At 46.2% G+C, this 17,546-nt stretch overlaps 1 protein-coding gene across 1 annotated transcript in view; it reads left to right on the forward strand.

Moving 5' to 3' along the window:
* The window catches only part of tekt1 (tektin 1), a 19,204-nt gene extending 1,684 nt beyond the window's left edge, over positions 1–17,520 (forward strand). Inside the window, exons 6-8 of the mRNA XM_079731275.1 lie at positions 705–930; positions 13,725–13,921; positions 17,267–17,520. Of these exons, the coding sequence (XP_079587401.1) occupies positions 705–930; positions 13,725–13,921; positions 17,267–17,426 (583 nt within the window). The 3' untranslated portion in view covers positions 17,427–17,520. The remainder of the gene's footprint in view (positions 1–704; positions 931–13,724; positions 13,922–17,266) is intronic.
* The last annotated feature ends 26 nt before the right edge of the window (positions 17,521–17,546 follow it).

Here is a 17,546-nt window from a genome sequence, read left to right on the forward strand (position 1 = left end):
GATATCAAGAGGGCACAAGTCGGCGGGCTACTCAACTATTGGTTATTGATAGGCCTGTGGGGTACTGCAGGAGAGGGGATTGGTATAGGATACATCTGTGCCTCAAACTGTCATGTGGGCTCTATTTCGCGCTCTTACTTCTGCAATGGCTCATTTGTTTGCTGGTTAAAAGACAATACAAGGCCGATGGACAATCTTATTCTTTAAAGTATGTTTACTTTGCACCCTCCCTGTTTTCTCAGGGTCTTTATCTCGGCCTGCACTTATATTCATAGAGGCATTTAGATAATCTCACGGCTCATTAGGACGACAAGCAAATGCATAAAGTGTACTAACACATCTCCATGTAAAATAGTGTTGATCTAGAGTTGCTCCACTTACTAATCTCTCTGTCTTTGTCTCTCTCCGTCTCTGTTTGTCTCTCTCTGTCTCTGTCCCTCTCTCTCTGTCTCTCTCTCTCTTTCTTTCTCTGTCTCTCTGTCTGTCTCTGTCCCTCTTTGTCTGTCTCTCTGTCTCTCTATCTGGCTCTGTCTCTCTGTCTCTGTCGCTGTCTCTCTGTCTCTCTTTGTCTGTCTCTCTTTGTCTGTCTCTCTGTCTCTGTCTCTCTCTGTCTGGCTCCCTGTCTCTGTCTCTCTGTCTTTCTCTGTCTCTCTCCCTGTACCTTTCTCTGTCCATCTGTCTGTCTTATCCGTCTGTCCGTCCAGCATGGTGGTGAGTCCGGATGAGTGGGAGGGGCTCTCGACCGTCAATATTAGCCGTGCGGAGCAGGAGAAGGCTAACTCTGCGTCGCTGCGAGCCCTGGTCTCCTCCCTCCTGGATCAGACTGCCTGCGACATGCGCAGCCGGTTGCGGGCCACCGCCTTGGCCTTCCAGCGCAAGATCCAGGAGACCAAGACGGCTAAGGCCCAAATGGAGGAGCATCTGGCCAGGGTAAGAGGATCAGGGCAGTGCCGTTGTCAAGGGTCTACTGCACCAGACGACACAGGCATGGCCCTGTGATGATTTGAGAGTTGCAAAAAGAGAGAGCAGGAATGAGCAGAGAGAGAGAGCAAGATTTTGAAGGTTACCTTATCTGCTCCCTCACTCCTTATGTCTCTTCCCCATTGAGAAACAATACATTCATACACGTGTTGTGGAACTATGATAATGCAGTGTGTAGGCATGGGGTTGGCGGACGAGATGTGAGGAACCAATAGGAGGAGAGGATCTGATCGCTCGCGGTCATCCAGAACAGATATCCTCTCACAGATTTGGACTCATTCTAACAATTTACAATCGAATTGTAGCTCTTCAATCTGGCCCAAAGCAACTTTAAACATTGTTTTTCCTTTATTGAAATTACTTCATTGAAATGAATCTTCTATACTTTCTCTCCAACTAGGTGAAATGGACTCTGTTTGGATCAGCCCAAATGTGTAGTGCACTACCATCTGTCCTATATAGTGCACTACCATGTTTCCTAGTGCACTACCATGTGCCTTGTATAGTGCACTACCATGTGCCCTGTATAGTGCACTACCATGTTTCCTAGTGCACTACCATATGCTCTCTAGAGTACTACCATGTGTCCTGTATAGTGCACTACCATGTTTCCTAGTGCACTACAATGTACCCTATATAGTGCACTACCATGTGTCCCAGTGCACTACCATGTGTCCTAAATGGTGCACTACTATGTTTCCTAGTGCACTACCATATGCTCTCTAGAGTACTACCATGTGTCCTGTATAGTGCACTACCATGTTTCCTAGTGCACTACCATGTGTCCTATATGGTGCACTACTATGTTTCCTAGTGCACTACCATGTGTCCTATATGGTGCACCACCATGTGTCCTAGTGCACTACCATGTGTCCTATATGGTGCACCACCATGTGTCCTAGTTCACTACCATGTGTCCTATATGGTGCACTACCATGTGTCCTAGTGCACTGCCATGCGTCCTATATGGTGCACTACCATGTGTCCTAGTGCACTACCATGTGTCCTATATGGTGCACTACCATGTGTCCTAATGCACTGCCATGCGTCCTATATAGTGCACTACCATGTTAAATAGATACATAGATAGATAGATAGATAGATAGATAGATAACTTTGTTGCCATGTCAACACAGTTGATTGGAATTTGTCTTAGTGCCACACAGGTTAAAAAAAGGCAATACACACAGGAACATACCAACCTGGTCTACTACATCATTTCATTTATACAGAGAGTCTGGACCTACTCAATTGACAAACGTTAACTCACTTGAAGGCGGGTGTCTGTTGTAGTTTAAAACTATTGGATCTACCCAGTGCCACTCTGGATCTGCCATAAACAATTGCTAACGATTGGCCGGGAATCACGTTGGGCGCAGGCTGTAAACAACTCCAAACACCGTGTGTGAAGATGTCCGTCAACGAGAGCTGACTTTAACGTCATTGATCTCAGCCACTCCCTCTGTTCGCTGATTGGACGCAGAAAATTAAGACGGAGTAAACCAACTAACATACCGCAGACCCAGACCTAGTTCTGAAGGGAAATTCAAATTGAGCGGAAGTACTTAGGCGGGCGGAGCCAGGCTAGGAACATACAGTACAAAAATGACAATGACACAGGCAATCATTCAAACCATTAAAAGGATAACAGTATATAAAGATCTTCCCATGAAGTGTTTCAGATGGGATGGTATGTCCTATGATTTTGGATGCTGTGTGCACCACCTTCTCCAACTGCTTCCTCTCTGAAGAGGTGGAGTTGCCATACAAGATAGTGATGGAGAAGACTAGCACACTTTCCACTGTGGCTCTATAAAATTGGAACATTGCATCCCTAGCTACCCCAAACGTCCTGAGCTGCAGAAAGTGAAGCCTCTGGTGGGCTTTGCTTATAATGAGGTTAGTGTTGACCTCCCACTTCAGGGACTGACATATGGTTGTGCCAAGAATTTTAAAACTGGACACTCTCTCCACCGCCTGGTCATCAATGATCAGTGGGGAGTGAACTAACCTATTCTTCCTAAAATGTTATTCTTAATCTTACCTAATCTAATCTTATCTTATTTTGTTTTGTAAAAAAATAGATTATTCCTCCTACACTATACCTCTAAGGCTGCCACTTCAGCCCCTTAGTCTGACTCACAACTGTTACTAATCAGTGCTGCTACTGTTCTGTCATCAGCATATTTGAATATTTTGACATGTCAGAATGGGACACACAGCCATTGGTGTAGAGAGGGGGTAGAGCAGAGGCGAGAGGACACACCCCTGTTGGGCCCCAGTGTTGAAAGTATTGGAATTGGAGAGCAGCTTGCCCATTTTAACCACCTACCTTGTCTGATAAATAGTTTAAGATCCAGTGACAGAGGGATTGATTGATTCCCATCAGCTGGAGTTTGCCAAATAATCTAATGGGTATACCCATTACACCCTGTCCCCCTGTCCGCCTCTCACCCTGTCCCCCTCTCACAATGTCTTCCCTCTCACCCTGTCCTACTGTCACCCTCTCAAGCTGTCCCCATCTCACCCTGTCCCCCTCTCACCCTGTCCAACTGTCACCCGGTCCCCCTCTCGCCCTGTCCCACAGTCACCAAGTCCCCCCTCACCCTGTCCCCTTCTCACCCTGTCCCACTCTCACCAAGTCCCCCTCTCACCCTGTCCCACTTTTCCCCTGTCCCACTGTCCCCCTGTCCCACTGTCACCCAGTCCCACTGTCACCCTATCCCCCTCTCACCCTGTCTGACTGTCCCCCTGTCACCCTGTCCCACTGTCTCCCTCTCACCCTGTCCTCCTGTCCAACTGTCATCCTGTCCCCCTGTCCCACTGTCACCTTGTCCCCCTCTCACTCTGTCACCCTGTTCCCCCCCCTCATTGTCACGCTGTCCTCCTGTCCCAGTGAGAGCCCAGAGGTTACAGCCTTCACCCTTTCCCACCTTCATGTCCCAGTGAGAGCCCAGAGGTTACAGCCTTCACCCTTTCCCACCTTCATGTCCCAGTGAGAGCCCCAGGGGTTACAGCCTTCACCCTTTCCCACCTTCATGTCCCAGTGAGAGCCCCAGGGGTTACAGCCTTCACCCTGTCCTCCTATCTCAGTGAGAGCCCCAGGGGTTACATCCTTCACCCTCTCTTCATGTCTCATTGAAAGCCCCAGGGGTTGCAGCCTTCACACTGTCCCACCCTCATGGCTCAGTGAGAGCCCCAGGGGTTACAGCCTTTACCCTATCCCACACTCATGTCCCAGTGAGAGCCCCAGGGGTTAGAGCCCCAGGGGTTACCACCTTCACCCTGTCCCACCCTCATGTCCCAGTGAGAGCCGCAGAGGTTACAGCCTTCCATCCGTTGCAGAAGCTGTCTTTACCCCTACAGAATCACTCGGGAGTACAACTCCTAGATTTTGCGAAGGATATCCCATGGGCATCCTCTGAGACACAGGACAGCGTTCTCACGCTACGGGGACAGAATTTTTAAATTAATAACAACACGGAAATTGACTAGGTTGAACAGATTTCTTAAAACTGATATTGCATTTTTGTTATTACAGAGTGATTCAAGTACAGAAAAAGAGAACCTTGGAAACGTATTATGTACTGGGAATCTATCAGCGTGACGTGTATTGATGGCATAAACAAGCCGACTTTTGTGTTAGTTGTCGGTGGCCGGACCATCTCTATTGGATGAATCCAATGACAATAAAACTGCCACATGTTAAGGTATGTATTGCTAAAATAAGGGCACTACATTTGTACACTTATCTTCATCACATTTGGGTCCTCAAAAATAATTTCTGATGCATGTATTTTAATGGCGAGATGAATATTATTTTCTAGTGCTGAAATAAGGGCACTACATTTGTACATATATTTTTTATCACATTTGGAATCACATTTTGGGCAACCCTACAAGATGGTGACACATGTTACTAATGCACTGTATAGGACACATGGTAGTGCACTTTATAGTACCCATGGTAGTAGTGCACTTTACAAAGCACATGTTTACCAATCCAAACAGAGTCCCCCTCACCCAGTTGGAGACAGCATAGAAGAGACATATCAGTAAAGTCAATTAAATAAAGGCAAAACAATGTTTAAAGTTGCTGTAGGCAAGATTGAAGACAATTTGATTGTAAATTGTTAGAATGAGTCGAATTCTCTTTGAGAATATTTGTTCTGGATGGCCGCGAGCAATCAGGGCCTCCTATCGAGTGGCGAAGTCCCGCCTTTCTATTTCCGGTACATGGGTCCTCAAAATGAATTTCTGATGCCTGTTTTGCAATGGCGATATGAAAATTATTTTCTGGTCCCGTTTGAATTATGCCATGAATTTCACATATGTTTGTGTTTTTTAAAGATACTTTTTCATGCAAAGAAATCTACAATTTATCACAAAGAAGTTTGATATTGTTAGGTTTTGTGTGAGGCCGCTTTGCGAACTACACTTCTATTTCATGTAGGCTACGTCTTAAGGTACGGCCACACTGAACGCGTTACGCGCTTTAGAGGCGTAGCAAATCGGCATTTTTGCATAGGGAACCATTGGTTTAGGTGCGTAGATGTGTTACACGCTCTAAAGCAGCGCGTTAGACGCGTTTTACGCACCTAAATAACGCGCCCAACGCACCAACGCGACCAACGCACCAACGTGCAGAGTTCAAAAAATTTAACTTTTGACGCGCCTATGCGTGACGCTTAGCCGCGATATATCAGCTTTGAGCTTGACCTGACATCATTGGCAGAGTGACGAGGACCTGCGGAGGACGCACAGAAGCAGAAAGAACATTGACGACAAAGTCATTGTTTCAGTGTGTGTTGAAACGATGAGGAGGTGGTGAAACTCACCCAGCTGTGAGCGCCTATGGAGGACGTCATGCACTAGAGTTTAGATTCTCCGCCCGAGCCCGAGCCGACCCGCAGGCCGGGTCGGGCAGTGAAGCAAGACACCTCCGCTGCGCATCGGTGTCCTGTTCGCCCTGCCGGGGCTTATTTTCCCGATAATGACCGGCGTTCTATACATTATCCCTTACATATAGATTTAGCAGAGTAGGCCTAAGTAACAAATGTGTACAAAGTTACACATGTATTAAAAAAAATGTCGGGTTGAAATCAGGCTCGGGTTCATAATTACAGTTAATGTGTCGGGCCGGGCGGGGCTCGGACAGAACGTGCACGGGCTAGGGCCGGGTCGGGCTTGATTTTCTGGGCCCGATCTAAGCTCTATCATGCAACCAAACACGGCGGCGTTTGGGTTTCCTACTCCTCGAACTCCCACAACAAATACAGCGCAGTGATGGTGGTGATCTCAGCCATGTTTGTGGAGCAAAAGAAAAGTAGCGGGGAAAAATAAGTTTTGGGCGGGCTCATCTAGCTGCGGAGACGCGTTGAACCATTTTTGTGACACACCATGATCAAGCATCAGGTTAGGCGGATTACGCGTGTAACGCGTAATCAGTGTGGCCGTTCCTTTATGGGCTTGTCCCGTGCATGTGCTGCGTGCACTGACAGTTCAGCTATGCAATGTGGGTCCCGCCCACATTCCTATGCACCGTTTAACGCGGTGCAGAGCAGCGTTTGCCCTTCCTTTTCTTTAAGCAATTGCTGAAACCAGTCAACTGCTTCGACTATCTACGATGAAGAAACGCTGGTTGTGTAAAAGTCACACTTTACACAACCACGTGTAGAATTGTCACACTCCCTCGCCCTCCCTTTCGCCCAGTGGTTGTAGTGCGGCGTAGTATAGCCCATGTTCGTCTGCCTCCATTGAGTTGGGTCTGTCTGCGCCCTGCAAGATGGAGGCGTAACTTGTAGTAGGCGTAACTTGTAGTAGGAGGAGGCATGTCTTGTACTTTTCTAAATCGCGGTGCACGTGAGATCTTCCTCTTTTCGCGGTAAAAAAAAGTATTGTAAATCACGGTTCACACATTACGCGAGCTCTTCCTTGTTCCTTGAAGTCGAATTCTGAAGTCAAGATCATGTCATAAGTAAAAAGAAGTTGATTAACAAGAATGAATATTTTGTGTGCTTAATGAACTCTAGAACTAGGGCAGACTACTTGTGGTTGTGCTACTGTTTAACATTCTTTACGAAATGTTTGAACGCCTACTGTTTTAACGTTGGAAGAAACCTCCGCTTTCGCCTTGGTGCCAGCGGCATTTTGCAGACGCTTTAGGTCCAAGTTGCGGTCATTTATGTACCCGCGCACCACTGCTACATACAGATCACTTCCGCGATTTAGAAAAGTACTAGACACGCCTCCTACTACAAGTCACGCCTCCTACTTCAAGTCACGCCTCCGTCTTGCAGGACGCAGACGGATACTATGGGGTCGCTCCATTCGGCGACCCCGTGTCCGGCGACCCCTTTAAGGAGAAGGCGGAGTTGCTCGTGGCGCGTTCCTCTATTTCTCGGTCAGTTCAGCCTGCCTCTGCTTGCATAGGAGCCAGACACATTTCTTTAAAAAAATATAACGGTTGGATTATTCCTGCTTCTTCCTGCTTGTTATTGCAAAATGGATCCAGGAAACGCGTGGAGTGTATGCAGTGTGGACGGACGGAGGTAGTTCACACTACCTCCGTCCATCGACAGATTTCATTGGCTTTGCATGGGGCGCTCGCGAAATGCATTGTGGGTCCATCCGTCCATTCGGCTCCGTGGCCTGCGTCAAAAAGTTGAGAAATGTTAAACTTTTCAGGCAGCGCCGGATCCGTCGGACAATCAGATCGCGGTTATGCAAATACACTCCACACGTTTCCTGGATCCATTTTGCAATAACAAGCAGGAAGAAGCAGGAAAAATCTGGCCGTTCACACTGAATCCGTTGACTGATGCATGTAGTGTGAACAAGGCGTTACTCTCGTGGCACGGCCCTCTGTCGCTTCGGCCTGCCCTACAGCGGTATTCTCTGTCTGCAGACAAGCAATTCAATCAGTCCGCTCCTCTCGTTGGGAGGGGCCGTGTTGCAATGCTTGCCCCAGTCGGCGGCTTGGGTTTTTCATAGCTCCGCCCCCAGTGGCGGACGCAGGAGAAGCTTTGTTGCGATGCAATTCCCTTTTTTCATAGATTCTATGAAATGGGGTTGAGTCGGAAGATACAGACTTGCTCTATTCTCCTGATCATTGCTTTGGGTGTTCTTCTGAGAATTTAGGGTTATTTATAGAGCCATTGTGCTTTGTACATCCTTGGCCTATTGAGCTAGGTTACCGGAGCCCGCAAGGTGGCTCTTGAGAGACGAGCCCATTCTGGATCTTGCGTCTTCAACAAATCAGTTTTTACGCAGAAAAATGATAATCACCAGAGCGTTGCTCCGAAAGAGTGAGAGCTTAGTGAGAGGGGGCACTTGGTTCACATCCCTGGATCTCAAGGATGTTCCTATTTACAAAGCTCACAGGAGATTTCCCTGTGCCGCCTTCATGAGAGCGGCGCATGTCTGACGGCGACTACCAGACTGCCACTGCTCTGTGTTGCCAGACCCGGAATATTTGGGATGCCCCCTTGCACTTCTCAAGGGGATTCGGCCGCTATGTTCTGATCAGAACAGACAGCGTGTCATAATCTGCTCAGCCCAGCCTAGAGTCCTGCATATCGTGGGCGCCCAGAACTTCAGGGCTCTTCAACTGATCCATCCTCTTTTGGAGTGGGTCAAACAGGAGGATCTGTCCCTCATTCTGGTGGCCCTGGAGAGCCGTCAAGCCCTGTGGTTTCCATAACTAGCAGCGTCATGGCTGGTCTCAGTCAGACCGGTTGCGCTTTCACAAGCACACGGGATCACCCGCCCTATGTGTCTGTGTTGGCTTCGGATTGGTTGATCCTGCAGGGCAGACACTGCCAGCAGTGGTTATCAACACCATCCAGAGTGCCTTAGCGCCTTCCTCTTTTGCCCTCTGCGTAGTGAAGTGGAGCGCCTACTCTACGTGGTGCGACAACAATCACGTTGGCTTTCTCCACTATCAAAGTCCTTGCGGCCACTGTTTCGGCTGGCCCTGCAGGCTTTGAAGGTAACTGTTTTTTCAGTCACCCACTGGTCAAGAGATACTTGCATGGGTAGACGTATTAAAAACAGTTTTTCCTCACATGCTTGCACCACGGTTGGATCTTCCCACCGTGTTGTGTGGGTTATCCAGGGACCCTTTCAAGCCTCTGTCTCAAGCCCCTTTGGATGCTCTGTCTTTGAAGACGGCGCTCTTATTGGCTTTGGTTTCTGCCAGCACGCCACACAACAGTTGTTTGTGTGTTATAGTGACGCTGCCAAGAGCCGCTACACTCTGCTCTACACAGGGTGTGGCCGCTTCGACTGATCTATTCTAGGGCATTTCGGTGGAGGACCTGTCACCTAGCGGTGTCCCAGCATTATGCTTGGATTTTTTAATTAATTAATGAATTAATTCATTGATTCAAGTTAATTATGAATACAGTACCCATGTCTCTTATACGCTTTGCATTCATTGAGAGGGTTATTTGCGTTGTGTGGACGTTTAGTCCATCAACACATTCGTTTGTTGCCAGTGTTACACCGAATTCTGCGACCCACCGAAAAGTGTGACCCCAGGGGGCGCTGTTGCATATTCTTTGCAATATGCACGAGTTTGAAGCATAGACAGGCATGACAAAAACATAAATAAAACATAAGATCTCCCCCCCAACCAATTACCTTTTTATTAAAGATGCTTAATAAATACATTTTTTTTGATTTGATTATGATTTTACAGACCCATACAATGATAGGGCATTTAGTACGGTCCTTCACCATTGCTTCTTTACCCATAAAAGGCTACAGTCAGTGTTGAATTACGCTGATTTACCTTTGAGCATTTCCTATTATAGGCTACTGTGTAAAACGCTGTTTAGAATTAATGCTAGGATCAAGAAAAGAAAGACCCACCGGTGGGGGGAGATCTTATGTTTTATTTATGTTTTTGTTATAATGCAAACGTGCATGTTGCAGAAATGTGCAAGAGAGTCCCTTGGGGTCACACTTTTCAGTGGGTCGCAGAATTCGGTGTAACACCGACACACACGGAGTGGTCACCGGCAAGCTAGAGCCACTTGTTGCATTGTTGTGCCAATTTATCTGCTCTTTGTCAAGTTGTTATCCTCAAGGTAACGACCAATACCAACTGTTCTTTCATGTAGGCTATGCCGTCTGCAGTGTTGGGGAGAAACGGAATACATGTACCAGAGTTACGTATTCAGAATTCAAATTATAGCTAACTGTATTCCGTTACAGTTACAATTTAAATTGTTGGTATTTAGAATACAGTTACATTGTTGAAATCAATGGATGACATGACGATACTTCTGTTTCAGCAGTTTATTCGTGCTTTTACACCAACAGCATTTAGTGTGCACTAAACAAGTTTGGTCCCTTGGTTCGGTACGTATGCGTTGGTGTGAATGCAACCACCTCACTTCGATGTGAACCAAATCAGCCGGCCGAGACCTCCCTGAACAGCTGGTCTCGGTTCGCTTCCAAACGAACCCTGGTACGGTTCGCTTGAGATGTGAAAGCGAACGAACCTCGGTCCGATCCAGTTCTACAAAGCATATGCCTCTTTGGACGTAACAGGCACCCGCTCAGCCGCGCGCATTATGGGAATTATTGTTTGATTAGCGGTAACTCCAAGACTAGCAGCAAATTGTCGGGCCGTCTGGGAATTTGGACGACACCCACATAAAACGTATGCTGGAAAACACACATAAAAATGCAGATGCATTTAACACATTCAGCACCAGGATGAGGGATAAGGAGTTCGACCGGTCCACTACTGTATGAAACAAATCAATATCACAACGAGTGCAGCACGCTGGATATCAATTATTTTTAGCCTACTTTCACAGACGCTTTCCCCAACTTTTTTATCTTTACCCCGCCCCAGACCTTTTTGTCCTCTCCCTCTCTCTCTCTCTCTCTCTCTCTCTCTCTCTCTCTCTCTCTCTCTCTCTCTCTATTTTAAGGCGATTTTATAGGCAACACCTATACACTTAGCTCAGTGAATTCTTTTTTAGATGTAATAGCAAATATCTTTCGCATGAACATACCCTTATAGGCTTTGTTCCACTATAGCTAATTATATAAAATAGTGCACTTTCAGGGAGACTTGGGCCTAACACATTCAGCCAGTTTGAACAGAAGAACACACCAGAATAGGCCTGTTTAGTAAGCAGGATTTGATGCCGCATTCATACACTTATAAAATGCAATTCAATGTGGAAGTAATCCAAGTATTCAGAATACAATACTCAGATTGAGTGATGAAATGGAATACGTTACATATTACATTTTTGGGCATGTATTCTTTAACTGGATACATTTTAAAAGTATCCTTCCCAACCCTGGCCGTCCGGCGGCGCCTCTTGTTGATGCCAGGCTTGGCAACATTGCCCCTCGATTAAGCCTCTCTGCTTTCACCCTGTGGTGACCTAGCATTACGCTAGGAGTGACAGGTTATTCTGGCTTTGGTCACGGTTCGTATTCAGCGTCTTTAATATCCTGTCCTCTAAAAATGTATAATTGATCCGTTACCCCTATCTCTCATACGCTTTGCGTTTATTGAGAAGGTTTTGTGATCTTGTGTAGGCTTTTAGTCTACCGTTTGCATACGGTCATGTTGCACTCTTTGTGTGTTCTCCGGAAAGCTGCGTTCTTCGCTGCATTGATAAGCCAAATCAGCTGCTCTTTGTCGCTGTTTATTTCATGTAGGCTACGCTGTCTTGGCTTCGCCTCATGGTGGCGTCCCAGTGTTACGCTGTTATTAAGAGTTACCGGATAGTCTGTCTTTGGTTACAGTGGACAGGATATTAAAGACGCCTATAATGAACGTTATCATTGTCTTCTATACGCCTTGCGTTTATTGAGAAAGTTATGATTGCTTGTGCGGACCTTTAATCCAATGTCGTGTACATTCGTTCCAGTTTTACACATTCTGTGTGTTCACCGGCACCCAGAGCTTCTTCGTTGCTTTGTGAAGCAGATTAGATGCTCTGTTCAATGTTACGCCTGCCAGCGGTTCCTCTTACCGCCTCTCGTTGGGAGCGGACAGAAGAAGGGCCTTGCTGCTCGCCGCAGTTGGCGGCTTGGTTTTTTTCCTAGCTCCGCCCCCAGTGGCAGCGGACGTAGGAGAAGCCTTGTTGCTCTGCATCGCCCGGTTTTCATAGATTATATAAAATACAGGTTGAGTCGCTTTATTCTCTTGTTCATCGCTTTGCATGCACTTAGGGGAATTTCAGGTTTTTGAGTCTGATGTGCCCTGTGACTTCGGTCTTTTTGACTGGAGTCCAGCAGGAGTACATTGATTGGGGTCTGCTCGCAGCCTCACCTTGGCCCATAAGGCAAAGCCTAGATGGCGTAGCCTACATGAATTAGAACGATAGTTATGTGATTATAACTCTAGTTCAATGATTGTAGGCGTAGCCTTCTAGTTTCCCACCTGCTGTTCTCTCCAATTGCTGAAAGAATAGCATGGAGGACAAATGCTGTTCTGTGCCGCGCTATATACACGGTGCCGTGGGGAATGTGGGCGGTGCCTACATTGATTGGTGCATAGCTGAAATTTTCAGTGTGCGCGAGTACGTGCACGGGACAAGCCCATAAGGCGAAGCCTAGACGGCTACGCCTACAATCGTAGAACTAGAGTTATAATAACATAACTATTGATCTTCGCTGCTATCGATGCAAATGATATATGTCACCAACCACACTTGGAACTCTGGTACAGACATGGAGATCTCTCTGCTCCACTCCACCGCTTTTTTCCAAGGGGACGATAACAGTATTGAAAGCGGTGAAAACCATTATAAGTCGGGGCATGTGGACACTTTCAGTTATGCCGATGCGGAGATTGTCGGTCTTGTCCACGCCAGTCGCAGGGAGTGGCATTACAAGGCATTGGTGAGTAGGACTCCATAAGCTAACTAGCCTAATAGCCTGCTAGCTAGCTAATTGCAAGTGCTGTAGTGTAGTGTAAATTAAGCTCGATACGATTTTATGCACCAAACACACAAAAAAGGAACAGAACACACCGGCATCTTGGTCTGATCGGCACTGTGAATTGCTGTGAGAAAGGGTGATGACGTGACGTCACATACGGGACACGTAGTCTTTCTCATTGTGTTTTCTCTACAGCCTTTAACTGAACAATTGCACAATAAACTGTCAAACTCTTGACATGAGAAAATATAAATTTAATCCACAAACAACATATGTGTAAAACGGGGCATATAAAGACTGGGACCAGAAAATAATTACTTTGTCTGCATTGAAACCCATTCATATTTTACGATCTCATAGGTCCCATGGGGTTCTACCGGAAGGGGCAGGACTGCGCCTCTCTATTTGTTCTTCACATCTCGTCCGCCAATCCCATGCCTACGCCTTACAACTCTCAAATTGTACCTACAGCAGCCTCAGCTCTTGATTGTATCAGGTGTTGAACACTTGAATCAGAATTACTTTTATTACATCTTATTGTACAATAGTACAATTCTTAGGCTTGGTTCCTCAACAGCCACATAGCAGCAACAAAACAAGATAAAGTAAATGAAGAGAAGTAAAAATAAAGTTCTGTAGTAAATGAGTTAAAATGGTTAATATCAGCAAAAATGAGTTTAATCATAGGATTACAAGGAGGATAACAATAACAAATAGTAATAATAATTAATCTCTTATGGTAAAGTGTAAGTGTTAAGTGTTCAAACGGTCTAGGAGAGTGTGCAGCTCTAATTCTGCCCCCATCCCCCCGGCTCCTGGCCCAGGTCCAGAGTGAGGTGAGCAGCCAGAAGAGGAACCGGGAGGCCCTGGGAGTGGGGTTGGCTGAGAAGGAGCTCCCGCTGAGCGTGGCCCAGGCCCGGCTCTCAGCTCGCGCTAAGAGACCCGGCACCGAGCTGTGCCATGACCCCGCACAGACCCTGCTGCTGGCGGAGGTTCAGGAGCTCACTGCTCACATCCACAGGTAGGAAGAGCACCGTACCTCTGGATGTCAAAGTTAACAAAGCGAACCCTAACCCAGTTAAAGTGGTAGTGAAAATAAAACCTTGGTAATATGTCTTATTTGATCGTTAACATCGCAATCTATTGCTAAAATAAGACCCTCATTTAGGCTACGTTTACATGATGACGGTCTGAACAAGACGCAAAAGTGGCGTCGCGTCTTCACTTTTTATTCCGCGTTTAGATGAGCGTTTTCGGGAGGAAATCTGCGTGCATACGGTGACGCAAAAGTGTGTGGAATTCGATTGGGTATGCATGTCAGGCGGCTAGGTGGTGCTGTGATACACTATCACACAACACACACGGAGTATTTCCATGTCTGAGCGCATGCGTAGAATGTTCCTTCTTCTCTTATCTGCGCCGCGAAAACCAAAACATAATTACAGATCCTTCTCTTTTCAGTAATACTATCTGTACATATCCTGTACATTTCGTGGAAAGACTCCTGTAAGTTTATTAGAGCTGCCAGAGCAGCTTGACGGTCCGACGCATGGAAATAATCTACTTTGTTTGTTTATTTCCCTGTACTGGCGCGTGTATGTGGCGTAAACGCGTACGCGACGTGAGCAGATCTGAGCAGAGTTTTGCGTCTTGGCAGTGTAGACGGAAACGCTACGGCGGAGCGTATTCAAGTTTTCCACTCTGGAGTAGTAATGCGCGATATAAACGATATACGATTTAAACGATAAAAAAAATGGCCTACGATAGAGATTTTAATTCTACCGCTCTATCGCGATAATGCATGTTGATGACGCAAAATACAATGTTTAATTTTTGGTTTGGTGCAATTCCTTTTCACATTGCAATTTTCGCAACAGTGCCAGAATTCGTCAACAAACCTGCATGTGTGCAAAGAACGTTAATGGTAAACACGCATTGATGCGCAATCCGGTCTTAAAGGTAAACACGCACAGATGCGTGATCCGGTCTGAATGGGTTAAATCATTGGACAAAAAGGTCTGGGGCGTTGTAAAGAATTAAAGAAAAAGGGAGGGGGGGAAGCACCGGTGAAAGTAAACAATCATGGATATCCAGCGTGATATACATTGATCTGCGGACTGGTCCAACTCCTTCTCCCTCATCCTGACTCGGAATGTGTTAAATGCATCGGCATTTTTAAGTTATGTTTTCCAGCATACTTTTTACTTGCTTTTGTCGGACCGTCGGGTGGTGGCTCAACATGGAGCAAAGAGGGGACGGAATGTCTTTTGGATATCGGACCCAAATATCCAAAAGACGTTCCGTCTCCTCTTTGCTCCATGTTGAGCAACGTCTCCGAGACCACCTCTTCGGCTGGGTCAACCTCCTTTTGATGGTTAAAAATATCACGTAATCGACAAAAATCTTAACAATCAATGATCGATCATCAATTAATCATGCCCATCCCTAATTGTCAGTACAGTGTCTGTTCCTTATCTAGAAAGACACCCGTTTTTCCTGTTCTCTGCATCTTGGGTGGCATTTAAGAACCAAGGACTTAAACTAAGTGTAGTGCCTTTTAGAATGGTTTGCACTAAAGGGAAGAAACCCAATACTAATTTTATTTATCTGCAACATTATGTTGTATGATTACAGTGTTTCACAATAAATGTTCTCGAAATGACATACTATATTTCTCTTTTTTTAAATACATTTAGCAGTTTGGCTTTCCTTAGGGTCTATGTAACCTGTTCTGAAACGGTTATTTTATGATTTTATCATGATATACAGTGGGGCAAAAAAGTATTTAGTCAGCCACCAATTGTGCAAGTTCTCCCACTTAAAAAGATGAGAGAGGCCTGTAATTTTCATCATAGGTATACCTCAGCAGGGGGACACGTCTGGCACTGCAGGATTTGAGTCCCTGGTGGCGTAGTGTGTTAGTGATGGTAGCCTTTGTTACTTTGGTCCCAGCTCTCTGGAGGTCATTCACTAGGTCCCCCCGTGTGGTTCTGGGATTTTTGTTCACCGTTCTTGTGATCATTTTGACCCCACAGGGTGAGATCTTGCGTGGAGCCCCAGATCGAGGGAGATTATCAGTGGTCTTGTATGTATTCCATTTCCTAATAATTGCTCCCACAGTTGATTTCTTCACACCAAGCTGCTTACCTATTGCAGATTCAGACTTCCCAGCCTGGTGCAGGTCTACAATTGTGTTTCTGGTGTCCTTTGACAGCTCTTTGGTCTTGGCCATAGTGGAGTTTGGAGTGTGACTGTTTGAGGTTGTGGACAGGTGTCTTTTATACTGATAAGGAGTTCAAACAGGTGCCATTAAAACAGGTAACGAGTGGAGGACAGAGGAGCCTCTTAAAGAAGAAGTTACAGGTCTGTGACAGCCAGAAATCTTGCTGGTTTGTAGGTGACCAAATACTTATTTTCCACCATAATTTGCAAATAAATTCTTAAAAAATCTGACAATGTGATTTTCTGGATTTCTTTTTTCATTTTGTCTCATAGCTGAGGTTTACCTATGATGAAAATGACACGCCTCTCTCGTCTTTTTAAGTGGGAGAACTTGCACAATTGGTGGCTGACTAAATACTTTTTTGCCTCACTGTATATCGTTATTGCAAGAGGCTGCAATGTATATCGCAATATGGATTTTAGGCCATATCGCCCATCTCTACTCTGGAGGTTGGTTTCCAAAAACGCTGTCACTGTCTAAACGAATGGCACTTCCGAAAGAAAATATTGTGTCGTTTTTACCTGCAAGTGTCCTTGTGTAAACGGGGCCTTAGAGAAAGCAGGAGTTAAATCCTCAGGCTGAGTTTGCGTCCGAACAGGGTTCAGCTTCTAGGCCACTAGTATCACGTCAGGGTGTGGATGTGTGGAGCTCTGTCTAGGAGGCAGTTTATTTTGATGTTTGCGTTTGAGAGAAGGTTGTACTTCCCAGACACTTATAATTTGGCACATTTCATATACAAAATGAATACTTATAACTCACTCATTTATGCACAACAACTGTACCAGGTTAAAGACCAACACCAACTTTAAAGAACAGTTGGTATTAGTCGTTACCTTGAGGATAACAAATGGCCCCTCCTCCTAAAACTTGGCCACCGCAGCGAAGATGCCTTTGGCTACTGCAGCGGCAGAGACAGGCTGCTGATTGATCCCAAATGTCCTCCCAGCCTGACATGCAGGCCTCCTTGCGCAAATGCCTGGGGCCTGACCCTAACCTGCTCATAAAGGACCTGGATGACCTCACATTTGTAGCAAGGATAAGAGCTCACTTCTACTCTGACTTTGAGTCTAGCTTACATTTTTGTTAATTAATTGACTAGGTTGCTGACAGTTAACCGTTCTTTTGTCTCCCTCCATCCCCAAGGATGCGCACGGCAGCCTCCCAGTCTGACGCCGCGCAGCAGAGCCTGGTCCGCTGCCAGCTGGAGCTGGAGCACAACGTGGAGGTGAAGGCCAGGTCTCTGTACGTGGACGAGGTGCTGTGCGGCGGGCACCGCCAGCCTACCATCATACAAGACTTCTAATGGGGCGTTTCCTTCACAACCAGTGAACCATAGCTGGTGCAAGTATTGGGTTGTTAAGGGGAATGCAGTAGAGAGTTGTTTGTTGTGAGAGCTCTGTGACATCCTGGAAATGATTATCAA

The sequence above is a fragment of the Pollachius pollachius genome, assembly GCF_949987615.1.
Source record: "Pollachius pollachius genome assembly, chromosome: 3".
NCBI classification, from domain to species: domain Eukaryota; kingdom Metazoa; phylum Chordata; class Actinopteri; order Gadiformes; family Gadidae; genus Pollachius; species Pollachius pollachius.